Source organism: Botryllus schlosseri, chromosome 5, assembly GCF_051294905.1.
Source record: "Botryllus schlosseri isolate E-star chromosome 5, Bs_hap1, whole genome shotgun sequence".
In the NCBI taxonomy this organism is placed as follows: Eukaryota; Metazoa; Chordata; class Ascidiacea; order Stolidobranchia; family Styelidae; genus Botryllus; species Botryllus schlosseri.
The window spans coordinates 23719200-23739847 of NC_137240.1; the positions used below are offsets into that span (position 1 = coordinate 23719200).

General features: G+C 39.2%; 2 protein-coding genes across 2 annotated transcripts; both read left to right on the plus strand.

The window, feature by feature from the left end:
- Nucleotides 1–1742: 1742 nt before the first annotated feature.
- LOC145439450 (GPI-anchor transamidase component GPAA1-like) lies at nt 1743–17623 on the plus strand. The gene is made up of 13 exons (XM_080316933.1): nt 1743–2013; nt 5185–5373; nt 6494–6611; nt 7964–8108; nt 8474–8643; nt 8708–8839; nt 9829–9900; nt 10004–10122; nt 11247–11400; nt 11930–12052; nt 12663–12853; nt 13864–14037; nt 16846–17623. Exons 1-13 carry the CDS (start codon nt 1946–1948, stop codon nt 17105–17107), a joined length of 1917 nt encoding a protein of 638 aa, XP_080173059.1. The 5' UTR covers nt 1743–1945; the 3' UTR covers nt 17108–17623.
- LOC145439452 (huntingtin-interacting protein K-like) lies at nt 2028–3777 on the plus strand. The gene is made up of 2 exons (XM_080316935.1): nt 2028–2268; nt 3279–3777. The coding sequence occupies exons 1-2, from the start codon at nt 2175–2177 to the stop codon at nt 3527–3529; spliced, it is 345 nt and encodes a 114-aa protein (XP_080173061.1). The 5' UTR covers nt 2028–2174; the 3' UTR covers nt 3530–3777.
- Nucleotides 17624–20648: the final 3025 nt, after the last annotated feature.

Below are 20648 nucleotides of genomic sequence, written 5' to 3' on the forward strand. Positions count from 1 at the left end.
GCTCCCTACCCTATTAAGGAATTTGGGGTGCGGCAGGCGAGGGCCTGGCAATAATGCAAATCGTTGGGTGCGATAAATCATCCCCTATAATGTTGGGCAATTGGTATATTATGACGTAATAAGCAAGTGACGCATGATGTATGAAGAGAGTTGATATCTCATTAAGCCTTTTCATCGAAATTCTTGTATTGTCTTCCAATAAATCATTTAAGATTACAGTCCTAAGAAGCAAAACAAATGTAATCGTGAGTAATCGTGATTACTTTTGCAATGTAATCGTAATTGTAATGACTACTTCCTGATTTTCCTGTAATCGTAATCGTAATCGCGTGATTCTGAAGTAATCGTAATCGCAATCGATTACATTCATGAAGTAATCACCCCATGTCTGATCAATACTATCATTTACACCCTATAATGTGGATGACTGCTTATTCTTTCAAAAATTGATACCTCCTGGGATTCATCAATAGGCTATGAATCAAGCTCTCTACACCTTCCACATAGCGCCATTTGCAGCTTTTGACAGTCCATGCGAACGAATTATACTATCATTTTCAAAACTACTTACTTACTTGAGTAGATTTAAAGTCAGTCAATTCTATTTCTACTTCAAGTAGTTTTAGGTTGCTCATCTAAGAAGTACTTCTACTCGTACTTGAGTGGATTTTTCCGTCGCTACTTCTACTTCTACTTGAGTAGTTTTTTTGACTACTTTGACCACCTCTGATTACTACTATATAAATGCAGTCCATCCTCAAGATTACCGGACCACGACTGACCTATCGATCTCGCTTCCCATGACATGCCGCCCTAATTCTTGTCGCTTCCTTTTCTATACTATCTTCTTTACTTTCATTCAGTGTGCATGCCTCCTCTTTACATCGCCTAGGCCAAGGTGGGTGTCTGATTCCATATAGACAACTCCTAGTCGCTTCGACATCTTCCTGTCTATTCATTGTATCGCATTTTTTGTGGTGTATTGAACTGATAAAATTGCTAATAAACCAATGATGATGATGAAGATTGTACAAGCAATATCAGTTTAAATCCACCGAATAAAGCAGTGCAAATGTTTATTTCAAGTCTAATGATTTACTTTCGACTGGTTGTAGTATTTGAAACGTTTTATACAATAAACACAAAATGATAAAAGTAGTGGTAGTATGTGGGTTTTGAGGCAATGTGGGGGTGCCTATAACCAAACAACTTGAGTGATGGAGAAAAACGGAAGTCATTTTTGAATTCAGCGCCCAAAAGTTAGTCATAATCAATTGCCTGATCAAAGTCAACAAAAACTGTGTTGACCAGTGTTATCAAAGTATATCTTGTGTTGTATATTTGTTGCAACTCGCATTGTGCAAAATAAAGAATCTGTCTGTCTGTCTATCTGTGTAAAGTGTATGGTCATTGGTCATACTCTGACTCGATGCGCATCAGTGACGTTTCCTTACGGCCTGCGCCGACTTGTCGACAGAGATGAGCGGATGTCCAAATTTCGAGATCCGAATCTATCCGAATCCGGCTGGCAACTGGAAATTCAGAGTCCGAAAAAATCCGGCTGATGAAGGTCCAGTTCGGAATCCGAAAATATCCTGTCAGAACAATGCTAATTAATCATATTGAAGCAAAAAATCCGGCTAAAATCCGACCGTCACCGCAAATTCAAAATCCGGATTCAGTCCGGCCAGGTAAAAAATCAATGAAATCCTGCTCCGGCTCCGGCTCCTGAACCGGACTGTGACCATCTATGCTTGTCGATCGTTTTCCATGGGCCATGGGGAAGGTTGGCTAAAAAAAATTTCCCCCGTAAAACGACATTTTCCCACTATTCCTATTGTTATTATTGTTACTCTGTCTTCCGACTAGGTAGTATTAGGCTTGACTGCGAACGGCAATTCATTGACCAAAGGGGATCACAGTGTTATACCTAGCTCGAGAGAAGATGATTGACAGTCGGAGACCAGAATCAAAACTACTCTTGTTCATATCTACGCACGTAACCAAACTATGGTGAGTTTGCCGGATTCAAAATCTATTTATCAATTTTATTGTTCAAGAGAAAATAGGTATTATACGTTGCAAAGCTAGTAATATTTTGTAATTGTTGTTGTGACTGCGCGAGCGAAGCTGTAACTCCCACCGATTAGTTTCTTGCATCAGTAACGTTGAAAATGACTGAAGAAAGTGCTCCCATTGATGACGACAAGTTAGAAAAGAAAAAGAAACATGATGCTGAAAGTGCTGCTGATCTTGAAAAAGTCACAGGTATGATTTATTGCCTGTTTGCTCATTAGGATTGTTCTGGTTTTTGCAATTCATTACGGTAATGTTTGTAGACAGTCTCCTGTTTTTTTTTACTTCCTCTGAACTTCAGAGTCTGAAGGCATTTGAGAATCTCTGGGCTTGAGATTATTGAACCACAATCTGATGAATAGACCTTGCTTTTTTTGAACTTCCACATATGTCACTTAATTTTTATCGTAATGTCCTTTTAATGAGATCTTCTATTAGCCTATTTTTCACTCATTATCCATGTCTATTCTTTACATCATCCAGGACAGGTGGATGCGTGATTTGAAAGATTATGTGCGGCTAATCTCTTCATTGTATCATAATCTTGTATCTTTTCATTGTATCGTACAATTGTGGTTTTAGGTTTTGTGATGTGATGAAATTATTGACCAACTGATACTCTAGAAATCATAATCATTATAGGAATCTGAAACTTTTTGTCTGCGGGCCGTTGGTAGGCTACTAGGCTACCCAACACAGTGAAAGTTGTCGACCTATGTTTCCATTAACCACGAGCTAGCAGAGATCGGTCAAATCGCGAAGAATTCTTTTTTAGATGAAAAACACTAATGAACATGAACTTTTGTTATTCTTACATCTTTGTGATGTGGCATTAACGATCTGAATACTAAGAATTAGCAACTTGAGTTCGCTCTGACAACTACTTTCTAAATCTTGTTTGACCTGGATGTAAAATTTCGGTTCAAACCATCCTTGGACGCATTGGAATTAAATCACTACAATTGGAGTGATGAAAAATAATTTCATAACCCTAAAATTAATTCTGGCAAACCATAGTTGGGAAGTCCTGTTAGTTGTCAGGTGTGGTAATGCTTTTTGTCTGTAGGTCTGCATTTTTTAAGGTTTCACGGGCCCCAGCATCACTGCAAATGTCGTCATTCTCACTACAGTATATTTTGGTATGCACTATCCTTCAACGTTGGTGACCTTCAAACCATTCAAAACATTTGTTCTGTTTCTAGATTTCGCCGAAGAGAAAGAAATATCCGGGACAGATCTGGCAAGTGTCCTCGTTAATATCGAAGAGAAGAAAAAGGCAGAAATCATGAAAATCAAGGAAAAGGAACGAGAACTCGCTAAAGTTTCAATAAAAAAAGAGGACGTCGAATTGATAATCAAGGAACTTGAAGTCACAAAGCAAGTTGCAGAGCGGACATTGAGAGAAAATGGCGGCAACTTGGTAGCTGCACTTACAACGCTAGTTCATTCATGAACCCATAGCCGTCAAATTTTGATGTGAGATGGGTTGCGTTTGGAATCGTATGAACAGATTTCGCATGTTTTGCTCTGTTGTTGACAACATTATGACTCTATGGTTGTGACTAGAATTCTAGCGTGGTCTAATCCAATGATCTTGTCGTTTAGTTGGTAACGAATGGAATATGCTGGACACTATGATAGCCTATGTTTTGTGCAAACTACTGAATGGTCAAATTTTGATAATACACGAATGCCACCTTGTGTTTGGATTGATATGATAGTGAAGAATCGGGGCTCTTAGATGTGACAGCATCCATCCATTATTTCGACTACTCTCGCGTCTCATGCGAAGTAGGAAAAGTCTGCTAGACATCTCAATTATTATTGAACAGCAATCTCAGAGGTGGTCAGCAGGGTTGTAACTAAGTCACAAGTCAATCTCACTTTTATAGCTATGACTCGAGTCAAATCAAGTCATTTTCAATTCACCACTGAGTCAAGTCCGAGTCGAAGTCAGCTAGCAGAGAGTGGAGTCTGAGTCATGGTATTACGACTCGGTTTCAAAGTCATTGTGTGGACTGATAATTTCCAGTGGAAGTCTTGTTAAACCCACTTTTTATAACTGTTTGGTGATATCGAATGGTTCGAATTTATAATATACTCATTTTCCCCGCTTTTAGCAATTTCTGGTCGCATTTTCAAGTCCCAGTACCAATACATATAATGCCAATAGTGCGGATACTATACTATTCTTCGAAATTACAATGAAATGTCGGTCTTCGCGGTCTGAGTCTCGAGTCATATATGTAACTTGGTTTGAGTCATACACAATGACTCGAGAGTCAATACACAGATGGACTCGAGTCGAGTCATTTCCGTATTTTGAAAAAATGACTCGAGTCAAAACTATGAAGGTTAGAGTGACTTGTGACTCTGAGCCTTGTGTCTTGGTTACAACCCTGGTAAAGATAAACGACATTGTCGTTATATAAATAGGACAAATGATGAAAATAAGGAGGGTATGGTAGCCCTTGTAGTGATTTTGTGGTTACACATTCTGATCTCCGTATAGATAGTTTATTGAATAGTATATTCATATTGAAATGAACCCGAATATTTTCGGCTGACACTCGTCAGGGGTAATCGTCAGCAACTAGTAGAGAATTCGAAAGAACAGCGTATATCGACAATCGTAACACAAAATATGACGTCACCAGCACGAATACGAGAGCGTTCAATGTACTATTTTTAGATGATACACGAACTCTTTTTGTTGACACAGCCTTGGCTGGTGTATTTTGATAAAAGTCCACTCCAAGGCACACAAATGAAAGTGTGAGCGACCCTTTCCGAGTATACGAAATCTGTCGTCTCGATAATTTTTCGCACAAGCGGGATTATCCAACAAGTGTTTGCCAATTGCAGAATTTATGGCCTTTGATTGTTCCGCATCAATCTTGAGCGGGTGAGTTAAGGGTGAGCTTTTCACCGAGCGTGTTCTAATGAATCTAGGGACATGCTGATTTATGCGTTCCTGCAAGCGCTTTGACAAATTTATTGGTAGATAGATAGTTAAAAATGATATGCCAGTCAGCAGCTGACTCCAAAATGTTTTCATGATTATCAAAATTTGGCAGAAACTGTGAGTTGATTCCACTGTCCTTTCAGCATACTCTGCTATACCCTGGGGTTAGCTGGATTTCTGGTGTTGCCGTATCGAGACATCAGCGAGAACCATTACCATTCGGAAAATGCCTTGCTCACCGGATTGCAAACTCCAAATTATGGCACAAAAGAACAGAGAGCAGCTGATCTCATCAATCAGGAATTTTTACGGATCAGAGAAAGTACAAACCGGTAATTCTGTCATGACAGTAAAGGATGCTAATTTCGATCTCATTGAGATATGAGCCATCAGCCAAATGGATTCATTATATGTGAATTTTGGGTTTGAATTTGATGTCCCAATGCCGAATTCAATACCAAGTCCAGTGCTGGTTGAATTTATCACTAGTGTCCAGTAAATTATTTTCATAACCTCACATGATAGTGATACTATGAAAAGGTAGGGTGAAGTCACAACTACTTGGTGAATTATGTTACTCAAACGCCCACCTTAACCGATAAATACCAATGTAATGCATGCATGACATCCGATCCCTGCATGAAAAATCTTGTTACATGCCACTAGGGCAGAGGTCAATCAATATTCAAATCTAAACGGTATTAAATCTACTGATCCTTGTTGAGTAGTAAGAGATGATTTTCCCGAATACTGAATTTATACGCTCCTCTCCACTAAGAGTTAATTTGTCAAAGAAAATTATTGTATTTTCCACTGTGAAAGCCTTTACACCTCGATTGGTCATATCACAGTATACGGAACAAGGAGTACAAAGCAACGCACTGAAGTGGAAATATCATAGCTTGTCTTTGAAGTCTTGGTCAACCTCCCATCATTATCACAAGTGCAACAAGATAGAGATGATTGAATAGTATATTCGTATTGAAATGAACCTGACTATTTTCGGCTGACACTCGTCAGGGGTAATCGTCAGGAACTAGTCGAAAATTGAAAAGAACATTGTATTAACATTCGAAAATATTCGGGTTCATTTCAATATGAATATACTGTTCAATTATATATTAAAGTTCTGTACCTTCAAGAAACTTTTTAAAATAGGGATTGTCGAAAAAAGAATAAAATCATGTCTACTGCGATGTAAAACGAACATTCTATTCTCTTTAGTAGCATAAAAGGTACATATTTGAACTTTTCACATCTTCCATACTGTTATGACATCATGATGAATGATACTCAAATACTTCGCTCGAATGCTAATACACAATTCAGAATCGAATCACTCAGGTACTCGATTTTGCCCAGTGCTACATGTCACCATTACACATGAGACTACTGGCACGTGGACAATTCATTTAGTATATAATGATTTATATTTTATTCAAATTTCTTCAGAGATGTTTTTGATAGCCTTGCTAGCCAGATGAGAGACTACGGAATGACAGCCTACAAGCAAGAGGTCTCCTTCAAACAACCACTTCCTGCCATGCAAAATCAAAATTTGTACCATCCGGTGAGAAAGTGAAATGTCTTTACTCAATCACTACTCTGCATTTCAATCTAAATTGATTCTTGTGGCCATTTACAGGTGATCAAATTAGTCGGTGTTGTGCTCATGAAGTAGGAGTGTCATGGTAAGGTTATATACTCTATTACAAGTAGAAGAAATTTCGAAGGCATTTAAAAATTACTTCAAGCGCACCGTAGTTTGAAAAAGTAGATTTTGGTCACAGGGTCGCATACTTTTCGCACTTAATTAAAGGTGGCTACTTTTGAAATTGCAAAATGAATTTTTGCGACTAATGCAAAATGACCGATTACACAAGGTATAGGTACACTGTACCTTTACCTGGTGTAATCAGTCAGAACGATGCAAAGCAATTTTTGTCTACGTTACTTCCAACGGAAGAAGCGAAATTAATGCTGTTGAAAATTTTGCATGTGCAGAATAGCATTGACGGTGGGTGAACCCAGAATTATTATTGAAAAACTTAAATAACTTCGCTTCTAGCTGGAATCGGGTTAAATTGCATTGTTTTTGTAACAATTTCATGGAGGTGACAGTAAAATTTTAAATTTAAAATTTTTTTATTATAATGAGTTAAAAAATTTCAATTGCCTCTGTGTCGGCTTCTACTGGTTTGAATCGTGCCAAATTTGGTGTGCAGCGTTTTTTAGACAGCCTAACAATTTGAACAGTGAATCCCCGGTATCCTGTAAAATTAGTTATTTTTCAACAACCCTAAGGTACAGTATTCATAAATATATTGAGTAGCCCTGATACAGAGGCTATGTCAAGCGATTGTGATTACAACGTCACTTAAAAAAGTGATACAAACCTATCCCAAAACATACATAAGCAGATAATCAGTGTAAGAAGACTGAACCTACTTGAGTAGCCTACTTCAAGAAAGCAGTACTCCATTACTGAGCACCACCAAATTATTGTTTCCAATGAACAATCCGATGGATATAAATTTGTAGTATTCTGAACCTATTTACAGAGCCTTTCTTTCTGTATTCTATGCAGATCACTAGGCCTACTAACAGTGGCGTAGTCCGGGATGCGGTGTGTGGATCGAAACCACGTCCTTTTCAAATGATGATTCTATATGAGCCGATTTCTGAGCTTAATGAGTTGCTTTGGAATTGAATCTGGTTAGTTTAGGTTTGGTTAGTTAGTTGGTTTTAGTTGGAGTTCGCATATTTTGAGATCAGGAAAAGAGGGCATTTTTTAAAACTTACCAAGATTTTATAGCGGATGAGAATCCTGTAGTTTGTTCCATTCTGATCGGCGAGGACTAGACTTGGACTAGTTTAAACTAAATTTACAACTTAACGGGTCACTATTTCGTTTGCTTTTAGATTGAAAACGGCACTAATGTGTACGGGTTTATCCGAACGGGAAGAGCGGCAAGTACAGAATCTATCGTTTTGAACATTCCAATACACAAGGATCGTCACAATTACGCAGTCGGATTCGCGTTATCGATTGGACGGCAAATCAGAGGTGAATCAAACTACCTATACTGTTTCTTCACTAGGCTCTCATGCACTATGCTGTATAAGACCCACTTGAAATCGACGAAACATAGGCCAGAATTGTGTTGTTTAGATGTCGGTCATAACTTGTGGTCATAATTATGCTTGATTCGATTTCTACGATTGGCAATGGATATAAAATATGCGATTTTTATCTTGATAAATAAAATACCTGTTATATCATTATTGATTAAGTTTTATATACAGGGCTTCAATATTGATGTATTGTTCAAACCTACATAGCTTAATAGTCTATAAAAGAAGCCTTATTCGGAACATGCTTAAAATACCATCAAGTTCATATTGAATAATTCGAATCACTCTCTTGAATAGCTCAGCCGTTTTGGGCCAAGGACATTGTACTCCTATTTTCGGACATGGGATATGTTGGATCCCAAGCCTGGTTGCAGTCCTACTACGATATGAAGTCTGATTACGTCAAAGGGAGTCCATTGCAAGAACGTGCAGGAGCAATACTGGCCTCGTTGAATCTTGACTTTCCGGTAGGAGTATATAATTATCGGATTTTGAACAGAATTTTTGGGCACAACTTTTAAATTTCTGCAGGACGCGATGAGTTTGATCAACGTTGAAGTCGTTGGCAACAAAGGTCAACTGCCCAATTTGGATTTGGTGAATGTCGTGTGGAAGCTTAGCTATCAGAACTCGGTGAAGATGGCTGTTGGTGGTGTTTATCATGTAAGATGTTTTTCTTCAAAAGAAATTAATTACCTGCAGTTATCTGAAGTTATTTAATCTACCAACCTAAATATTGCAAAGTATCACTGCTAAATGCTATCTGAATTAGTAATCTTACTTATTTTAAATTCAGTTTCCATTTTTCACAAGCTATCCGGTAAGAGATGCTGGGAGTAGATAGTGAGAGATTCAGTGAAGTTACTGAAATCCAGAGCAAGTAAAAATCTTAGGAAATAAAGGTAGGGTATGATATAAATATTTAGTTAGTTCAGCCTGATATGAAGTACTTCAGAACGAACATTTGCAAAATTGTGCGTGCTGAAAAGTACATAGCAGCTACGAAATTGTAAAATGCATATCTCTGATTGACTTAGTATGATCGGTAGTTGAACAAAATACGCTCAACTTCAATTAAAATTTTTGCGATGATATGTGGCTACATATCTATTCTGTTTTAAGTGGGTACCGTATTAAATTCATATCAGTCCATGCACGGACGACTTACCATTTGACTAAATTGATGATAAAATTAGAGAGCACTACCCTGACTTGAACGAATAAATAATTGTCGATCATAAGACATGAATTGTTTTCCAAGATACTAGCACAATACTGATTGCATTTCACTGACGAAACCTTGTGATGCTGTACTCCTAGCTAATTAAAATCAGTTATATCTTACTTTAAAAAACATTATGCTTTTAAAAGCAAAATTAGTTTTAAACCGAAAAAGGTGATTGGTACAAGCAACCTTCTCACTCGCTGCTTTGTATTTACAATTGAATAGTGTATTCTGTGTAAGTGTGTATAGTGATAACTGAGCACTTAGCCGCTGTGGCAACCTTACACTTGGGAAAAAAACATCAATACTCACTCTCTCTCTCTCTTAGCCAATGCTGGATTACTCCTGCAAGCATTATTCAAATGTATTTTTTCGAAACATGTCAAGGATCTCATCTTTTAACAAAGTATGCCAATTACTTTTCCAGAAAAATTCCGCATCGCCAGAAAGAAATTACAAAGATTCTCTGAAAATGGTCTCGAGAATGTTCTTGAAACAGGTGAAATAATAGTTAATTTACTGAAATATTTCTACCAATTCTTCTCTTGCAGCCCAATAATCTCATGATTTCATCATGGAGTCAATGTATTGTTTGATCTCAGGCAAGCGGCTTCACAGAATTCAACCACGCCACTTTCCTCCAACACAACATCCAGTCGTTGACGATACAAGGGGTAACATCCGAAGATTACCGAAAAACTGAAGCATATCGTGTTGGCAGGTTAGCAGTTTTAATTGTGCATCCATTATGAGGCTCCTTCAATTCGAAAACGCACCCAAAATCGTAAGTTACTAGTACCATCGTAATTATCGATGTGTTACTGACGTAGGATAGACGCTCCACGGTTTACCACAAATTCTCAGCAGTTGTAAAATTGTGTATTATTTGGTCAAGCTCGCACTATACTGAATGATACCAATAACAAGCTTCGCGGTGAAATGTCTTTAATATAAGTAAGGTGTTAATGGCCGCGGATGCCGAAGCTAGAATTATTACAGGGATTTTGATGAAGCTCAATCCGATCGTGTTGAAATTACAAATGACCCTGCGTGTGATTTTCTGGTAACAATAAGCCGGTCACGAAGCATCGCTGAGATGAGTAGTACCAAAATCATAGAGGTTATTGCAAAAATGAGATTGCAAAATACCAATATAGAAACAATTCATTGTGCTATATAGTTTTGTAGTTAAAAGTTCCTACATCCTCATCATGGTCTGGTCACCCATTGGGTTTGGGGACCCAGCATGAGAGGTGGGAAACACAGTGTATTAGAAATCGATAGACACTCCTTTTTTGCAACATGAAGGTGTAAACTTCCCAAGAGGCATGTTTCTTCTAGTTACCGTATCCATTGTTTGCAAGTGTCCGTTAGTAGGCTTGGTATTGGGCCGTGCTACTTGACCGTGAATAGTCAAAAATGTCTGGCGGTGCACACGTTCCGATGTCCGCTTGCGCTTGTGTGACACTCAAAGATTTGAAAAGCACGGTACAGTACGAACTTTCGGGGCAAGAATAAAGGTAATTTTGGGTTGTTTAGGCCTGCTATTCTTATGCATGAATTCACACAGGCCTGGCCATTAGTCAGTCTGTGAGATATAACTTGTCATATAATGATACCACTGTCAGAGTTGACTGCTAAAAATGTAGCGCCTTTTCCCTATGATCGTGAAGATTTTATTCCTTTTGGTCATTTGCTTAACTTCAAGTAGTTCGCAACAGATTTTCAAATTGTAACATCTGTCTGTACTTGGGTAGTACTTACAGTCGACTCCATACTCATGCTTAAATTTGATTTGTGTTGTAAATTCTACATCTAGGTGATATCTTTGCTATCTCTTTGCAGAATCGTCGAAGGAACTGTGCGAAGTCTGAACAATCTACTGGAGAAACTTCACCATTCCTACTTCTTCTACCTGATATCAGCGACGGACAGGTTTATCAGCATCGTCCTTTACATGCCACCGTTGGGCTTGATCCTTCTCGCGCCTGCGTTGAAGATATCCTTTTACCTCATAAATTTTTGTAGCGATGGGTTCATTATTTTATTCATTCCTTGTTTTTATTTGGATAAAGATTCCAATAGATTGTTGCTATTTTGTGGCCATGTGTGTGTTGGCATATCAACATGTGATACTTGACCATGTGTCGATGGATCATGATTAAAATGTTCCATTCTCAATGGTCACAGACTAATGTGTCACCATGATGCAGTGTCACATGCTCAACTGCCATTTTAGACTGTGACTCTTTCTACTCCCACTTTTACCTCAATGGTATTTGATGTCAAGATAGTGACTTTGACATATGAAATTTGATTGAAAACGAAATAGCTTTAAAGAGGCTCTTGGAGGTAACAAATATCATTCTACAATTAATTAACATTAGATATACCAGAACATTAATTTCTATTACGATATTACGTCAGAACTTGGTAGCCTTCACACCTTATTTAATGTCCACTTATCTTATCTATATCGTCTGCTATCATCTCAACAAAGTTATATCAATTCCTTAACACCGTTGCACGCATTATCATTGTGGATGGATCGCAAAAAGGCATCGAAAGAAAAAGAAGATGAAGTGACGATTGATGAAGTCGGAGAATTTATTCCTAGATCCCTAAAAAGCAACAAGCAAGAACCAAACAATGTATGGCAATCGCACTACTATCTTTTTGTATATACTTACCATGGTTGTCCAAAATTTGGGAAACTTCAAAAACGCTATGTTGTAACGTCTCATTTTGTGGCATTTTTGAAATTTTTGAAATTTTGGACAACCCTAATCTTTACCTATTGTTATCTTCATATTGAAGTAAATCCGAATATTTTCGACCGACAATAATAATTTGCCACCGTAAAAATTATTATTTTCAAAATATGGTTGAATTTCGATGCCGGATTGCATCTACTGGTCGGAATTGACCCAAGTTTGGTGTGTAGTGTTTTTTAGGTGACCTAACAATTTTATCACTAAGCAGGTCAGTAACAACTTGCAGTAATAGCTCAAGGGGTCATGATTTCCCACTGCTTTTATTTATACTCGACATTTTCCAGGCCTAACTAGAATGCCTACTTTTTCGCCTAATTGGAAATCGATACTTCTATTTGTAGTCAGGCATAAATTTACTTGACGATCATTGATGGCAGCTCAACAATGTAGCCAACATAGGTGGTCACTGGTCAGTGACCACCTCCATTCTCCTGTCTGCTCGTTTAGGAATCAACACGTTTACACAGTTTACATCCTTGATTTACAGCCATCACCGTGGATGGGAGTTTTTTACCGACTTGCGTTGGCGGAGGTACTCGGCGTCCTGCTGTATTTCAGTCCCTTTTTTGCGTCGGCCTGGTCTGCAATGTATGGGATGGATAGTGATCGAAGTTTGACTTTGATATTTATCTCGACTTATGCGTCAACGCTCGTGCTACCGTTCAATACACTCGTGAGGTAAGCAGAATTGGACAGTTACAAAATTTTCAACCTGTACAACAGTACAAGCCACACAGTTTGTTTTCCTAATTAGATTAGAATCACAAATTACTGAATTCGCATAAACTTGGATATTGAATTAAAATACCGGATTAGAAAGAAGTACATAACAAACACGTTGCTCTTACAAGCATGCGAATGGTAAATGTTTCTCCACCAAGCTTGACTTCTTTCCAACAAAACAGTTCTGCCATAGCATTTTTAGGAAAACCAGAAATTTGATTAGAATTAAAATGAGACCATGGAAACATTTCACAAATTAGAATAGAATTAAGTTAAAAAAGAAGAAAACTCAAGTTCGAGTCAATAAATTATGCTACAACGAATTTGGTCTTGAAGTGAATCTTTAAGTTCGGTACCGTCAGTCACCTATTGTATTTGTACAGTTGTATGGCGATATATTGTTGGCAAGCTGCTAGCTTCCAAATTGTTATTTGAAATAGTAGTGATCTGACCAGACTTGGACAAACTACCTGAATATCGAAATGCGCAACCAGAACTATAACTAGTCACTTTTACTGGCAGGTAGAACTAGAACCAACGACATTCAAAGCTCTGGGACTACCTAACTAACTAAAACATCGTTAATTAATAACGAATAATTCAAATTACTGAATTGAACATAAACTAAGAAACATCGGATATAGAATCCGCATTTCAAAATGACGATGCTTCGAGTTTGTAATGGAGGGGTTTCGACCTCCAAAACTCGCTCCCTGGTTAAGCCAGTGTTAGTAGTGATGACTCTGACCTAGCAATGGCTGGAAGTACATCACGCACAGAACATTAGCATCACGATTCACACCAAACGATGACACTTTTTTCTAGTTGCTCTAGAACTAGAACTGAAACTATTCATAAAACCAGTAGTTTGTTGACCGTCAGCTAACTAGATTGATAGTTTGTACAAGTATGGATATGACGTGTCTTTTTCGTATATACCGCACTTCATTTGCTTCACAATTCAGGCCATTGGATGACAGAAAGGCATTTGACAATTTGCATTCTCTGCTGCGGATCGTTGCTCTGTTGTTATTCTGTGTCACCATCGGTTGCACGGCGGTCTTGAACTTTTCACTGGCGATGATAACGGCTGCGCTCACTGTGCCGCTTCTTACACCTATCAGCTCCGATAGTAAAAGGTATTTGAAAGACTATTGGACAATTTCTATTTTATTCATCAATCATTCATTCTCCTCTTGCATGTTTATAATTGAATAACATACTGTATCACCAAATATGACATCCGTTCGCTTCGACTACCAAAATTTTCATGCTGCTGACATGATATTTAAGGATACAATTGTTGATATACAATGTTCTGTTCAATTCTCTGCTAGTTGCTGACGATTACCCTTGACGAGTTTCATCTGAAAATTTTCTGGTCTATTTCAATATGAATATATTTTTTAATATTGTACTTAAGTTATGTAGGCTACCTCGCAGATCGTCTTAATATTTACTTGTTAAATTTCCAAACCCAAAGCCATATCCAATAATAACTGTAAAATTCATTCAAAATACCGTGTACAAATTCAAGTATACAACAATCCTGAATCCAAAATGAATTGAAATTGGGCCATACTCAGAAATATATTTTCTGCAATCTGAATAAATCTCATCCGTGGCAGCGATCAGAGTTTCGTGAATAAATTTCAAGTTTATACGTCCTCTTTTTTTGGGTCCGTAAATATGGCCGGCAAAAATTTGTGTCGAGCCTGATAAGGGGGCAATGAGTCGAAAAAGGTTGGGAACCATGTTTCTAGGTCAGGGGCGGGCAACATACGGCCCGCGGGCCGGATCCGGCCTGCGAAGGGATTTTGTCCGGCCCGCGGACAGTTTTCCGTCTTACATGATAATGTGGCCCGCGGTTCCAGTCTGCCGAGATTCCCCACTACTTACTTACTAGGTCAAATTTTAGTGGCTGTACGTTATATTATATACGCATGTGCGCAGCGTGCGAGAGTGGAGCTTTCGCGTAAGTTCGTCGAAGCGAGAAGACTTGCAATATCGGCATTTAGGATGTAGCCTACTCAACCCTAATGTCGTTTGTGGTAATCGCGCTGTTTTTGACTACAATGGTCATTTACACCAGGCTGAAATTTCTTATTTTTGATTCCGTAGCCGCCGACTTGTGGCACGGCACACTTCTAGGCTTTTGCAAGACACCGCTTCTGCCAGGGGTCGTCAACTTAAAACGGGTTGCGGGCCACGTTTCAAAATTTGTAGAGCACGCGGGTCGCATGAATTCAATATCGAGATTAATTAGGCCACACAGTTGAACAACGATGCTATCTCGTCACCTACTTGACCCTAGTGAATTGATATCTTGGTAAATTTAGGGTACCGGGCTTATCGAACGCTTTGAAATCTTAATTAGGGACTGCACCGCGTGTTGATTGATCAGAGAGCAGACATGGCGGTGCCTGTATGGCAGTGGTCGGGAACCTTTTTTGTCTGAAGAGCCATATTAGCTTTATTTTTTCCATTTTACCTCTTAAAGAGCCATACATGTCAATCAGATATTACATCACAATTGAAAATTTCTGATGTCACGGTAGTATTAATTCGAACTCTCTACACGGGATTCGTCGTGTGCACCACATTTTCTCTGTAAAAACTCGAAATTATCATGCTGGTTGCCTTACTTGAGCATGCGAAACTTGAGTTACGAGAACGTAGGCTCGCCGTGATGCTCCTTTTAAATGCGAGAACCCATGATCACATGCGTAGGTGGAGCCAAACATGGTCAATACAGCAATCTATATATAGGCCTACCCAATCTAAGCTGTTAGCGAAGATTTTGAAACCTTCAATTATTATTGGTATTTTCTATTGATGTCCATGAATGACCAGATTTTGAACATTTTTCTCCCAAATTCCCACAATTTGCATTTTATTAATCGAAAATAAAGCGCGAAACGAGAGGTAGGGCACATACTGGCCAGGCCTCACCATTAATAACGCAATCCATCGTAAATAGCTTAGAATTTATTATAACTGATATTAATCTAATGTAACTGTGGCACTGATTTCGAAAATTGAAATACTGATCGATTTCTCGATTCTCAAAGTATTCAGCCGTAACATATAACGTTGATCTTCACGCCTATTTTATCGCCGGTAGAGCTACTTGCCAATCAAGAACATGGATAGCTATGGCGTTGTTTGTAAATCGAGTTTGTAATTGTGAATGTCACTTCCACGGCAGTTCATTTCGCGCCGTAGATCAGGAAGACAACGTGTAGCCTATTTGAAAACTACGTTGTCATATTGGTGTCGCCATGTCTGGTGTTCTCTTTGATCAATCAACGTATAGTGCAATCCAAGATTTCGAGTCGGGTAGGCTACATCGAATTCGCTTGTGATATTGGTCACTGTCGCGACAGTAGTTTAAAGTTGAGGATTTTGAAAAGAGTTCGAGCTCCTAAACCTGAAGACGGCGTTGCCTTTACCTCTCAAAGACATGTTTGCACTACCACGGGAATAATTATTCTGATCGTGATGAAAATTTACTAACAAGTCGCTGCAACATTGACCAATTCAGTACAAAAATAAATATTTGGCAAAGAGCCATATTCCCGAAAAGAGTCATATTTGACTCGCGAGCCATAGGATCCAGACCACTGCTGTATGGCAATGCTATATTCTCAATTCCACATTGTCTTCTTCATTATCGGCGAGAAATTGATTTGAAGTGACATTGCTGTCGTTAAAATACATTCATTAAATACGATATATTCCTCGTACATGTGGATAAATAGGCAAATAATATATCGATACAGTAATCCGGCCCACGAAGTACTTTATTTTCCTATATCCGGCCCGCCGACTGGAGAAGTTGCCCGCCCCTGTTCTAGGTGATGCCTACTAGCATTCCCCTACTTCGACCTCCATCCATTGACAATTCTTTAAGACAAATATTCCATGATGCATGTTATATATTTTAGATTTAAGCCGATCAAAGTCGGGATATGTCTGTTGGCATCACCGGTTGTTGTGGCTTTGGTCGTCTTTTATGCGGCAGATATCTTCTTCAACGGGGACTACGATACATTATGGAATGTTGCATCTACAAAGTTACTCAAGTCATATGAACAATCCTTACTTGGTAACAGTTGGAACTATGAGTTCGCATGTTTATTGATACACCCAATTTGGATGCTATTCTGGATTCTGGCAGTTGCTAAGGCCCCGGAGAAAGAGTATTGAAGAGATATACACATGGATATCGAACTATTGCCAACTGTTCCGTTATATCCACCATTGAAATTTCTGCTTTGAGGTCCTTGCGCACAATGTTTCAAAATATTTCTGCTTAGGTTTTTGAATCATGCATCTCGATGCTATTGTCATTGGTCAAATTCATGTTTGTTTGATGTTGATGCTTGACAATATGTTAACAACATGGCTACTAGGCAAATGCTATGCAAACCGCACAAATGCCCGGCTGATTACATATAATAAATTTTGATACCCGTCAAGTAAAAAATTGCTAATTAAGTATCAAATCGTAAGAACTCGCGGTTGCTGATATGAATCGTGCATATAACCGAACATTTTTTCGGTGTTATTCGTTACAGTACCCAGCAATATCGGTGATATGTGTCACAAGTTTCAAAAATATGATCTGTCATGACGCAGTCTCATGTGACTTGTTACATTTACTATTAATTATGTGTTCAAGCTCATGTCCAAGGAAGCAAAATAAATTTAATCGTGAATATTCGTGATTGTTTTTCCATGTAAGCGGAATATACTCATCTGGGATTTTGATCTAATCGTAATCGCGATCAGAAGTAATCACAATCGATTACAGTATGTCTGTAGGTGGTCGGAGATAAGTAGAGCATGTTCAGCAAAATCAGTTCAGCCTAGATCAGTGGTTTTCAACCGGGGTGCCGCGAGAAAATGAGGTTGCCGTCGACATAGAAAGAATTAGACATTGAAATTCCGAGTAGCATTTGAGAATATTGTAACATAAATATGACATCACCGGCAATACAGTCGTGATATTGAAGTTCGCCCTAAAGCTATGAACTTTTTAGTTGCCACCATCGGTATCTGGGGCTAAAGGAGAACAGTGATGTGACGTACGCTTTTGACCTCATTCATGAGCTTCCGGAAGCTTGTACAAAGGGAACTTGAAGTGGTAGGGTACAGCGAACTATTTCCAAAAAGGCTGGTAACCTCTGGGCTATTTCAACCGGTCTGATCACTATGCATTCAAAAGTTACAAATATTATACAGGAATTTGATTGTGGTTGGTTGGGGTAGATATCGTAATTTAACTTAGCAGTGGGCGGCCAACCTTTTGTTTTATCAAAGGGCCATCATGCAGTTTATCGAACTGCTGCGTGGGCTACTTGAGTTGAGCGAGCCGGATATATAACGATGAACGCAAGACTTATCTTACTACGCACCGAATTCGCGGACATTTATGTCATGAAAAATCACTGTGGATTCATGTTCTAGCAGCGCGAGGGGCAAAAATATTTCAAAGTAAAGGAATGAGGACAGAGATCACCGGTCACCGGACATATTAATATCGATAGTGTCGGTCAACACGCGTCGATTATTTTGGGCCAAGGCTTCATAGACGACGACCCTGAGAGCGAAGTCGTATGTCGACCGACATTTTATATATCTTGGTGTGTCCTGGCTCGTAGATGGCTGGTGTCGCAATGCCAGTCCCGCGGGCTGCACAGCACCAGACTGAATCATCCCAACGGCTTCGAGTTATATTTGCCATCGCATTCTTGCGAACACAGTTAGACCGAATTCTGTAAATTAGGCGTATATTTTCAATATATTGTTTCGGACGGTACTAAATGTAAGAATTCCAGTCGCACTGTATCGCGCCGAGCGTAAAGAAAAACTTCGAGTAAATAAATCTACAGCGAAATACTCGACTTCATGAAAAATTTACAAAGACTTACGAAATACGCGCGTGTGTGTGTGTGTGTGTAATAGGGGGTAATGGCCTCTCTTTCGCTTTCCCTGGCAACGACAATGCGTCGGAACTGTCTTCAACAACCCAAATTGCCTTGCGACCTTGCAAATCACAATAAATTACGTTGGCGGTGCATTTTTTTGATAGTATAACTTGTCTCGAAAATAAACGCCCGCGGGCCACTCAATACAATCTCGCTGGCCAACATTACGCAAAAATAGATTGCTCGAACAAGACCATATAGATATCGTTGATGAAATAATACTTGGCTGTAACAGTGCATCACAGGATCTCAAATCCCACAATTTGGTGACTATATACTCGACGAACTGAGCTTTGGTTATAGAGATCGTTACTGTACTTAGAGAGCGTTATATTACTCACAACCAGTCGTGAAAATGTAGGACTCGGTCTACTGGTTACCTCCATGCAGTGGCGGCTCGTCCTATAGAGCAACTGGGGCATTGCCCTACCTAAAATACTGTTCAATAACAATGATTTACCATTTATAGACGCTTAGCAGTCAACATACACCGAAATCACGGCGAAAATCGCTTTATTTTTGTGCTTTCGCTTGTAAATGCCCATACATATCGACGTCTCTACGAAGATCGCATTATCTTCTGTGTTTTCGCTTTGTATATGCCTAGCCGGGGCTTGCCCCGGTAGCGCTCATAAAAAAGCTTCCACTATAGAGCAGTGGTTCCCAACCTTTTTCGGTGGCAGGGCCGAATTTAGAATTTCGGAGTACGATCGGGGCCGCACGAATAACAGGGCAATGAAAGGAACCCAAAATAGTCACAAAAATATGAAAATTCGCATTGTTTCGATCATTCGCTTGACACCATTGGCCATTGTGTTGCCGCGCTCTCGTTGTTCAGAACAATCAACCTTTGCTGGCTATTTCGGAATAGTTTTATTGCTCTGACGAGATTTCAATTCGTATTTTTGGAATCAATGCCACACGTCATTTCGATAAACACCGTCATATCAAATTATTCCGACGCTTGGGTCGCGAGCTATAGGACTACCAATTATGCTGTTTTTTGCCGGCTAAGCAGTACCCCATCTCGGTGTAATCAATCGTGAGTCACTTGTTGCACATCTATCCGTTAGTTATCAATACCCAGAAACGTAACAGCACTTCGTCAGCCCACCCCCAAAACGCGCTTCTGACCCCTCAGGCTAGATGGCTGTTTACCGCTATTTATCATCCAAATCGGCGAAGGGCGAAAATTTTCTCTAATTCACGATTGAATCGCTCAATATAATCGGGAATTGAAAATATATTGGTATTAATTTTTGTTCTCTCTCTCCTCACGTAATCAGATTGTCCGGTTGAGCCGAGTGAGTTGTGTTTGAAAAGGTAGGACCACTCAATAATAATTAAATATCTTCGGGCGTATACCCGTTGGCAGGAACGAAACAAGCACTTCGTCAGGCCCCTCAAAACACTTAGGTCTTGAGCTCCCATAGGGTGATAAACCGACCCCCCCCCGTCCCGTTGTTCGCTTCTGCCACGAAATCAGGATCACCGTTTAGTGATCCAGCGTCGAGCGCGAAAATTTTCGATAATTCAAAATAAAATAGGTCAATAAGATCGGAAATTGCATATATATTGCTATCAATTATTTGTCCTCTCTGCTCACGCAATTAGATTTACCGGTAGAGCTGGGTGAGGTGTCTTGGAAACTGTAGGGCCCGTAAATAATAATTGAACATATTCGGACGGGCGGACCCGTTGGTACGACTTCGTTACATGATGTTATTTCGTGACCTCCAGTCTGCTATATCAAAAAT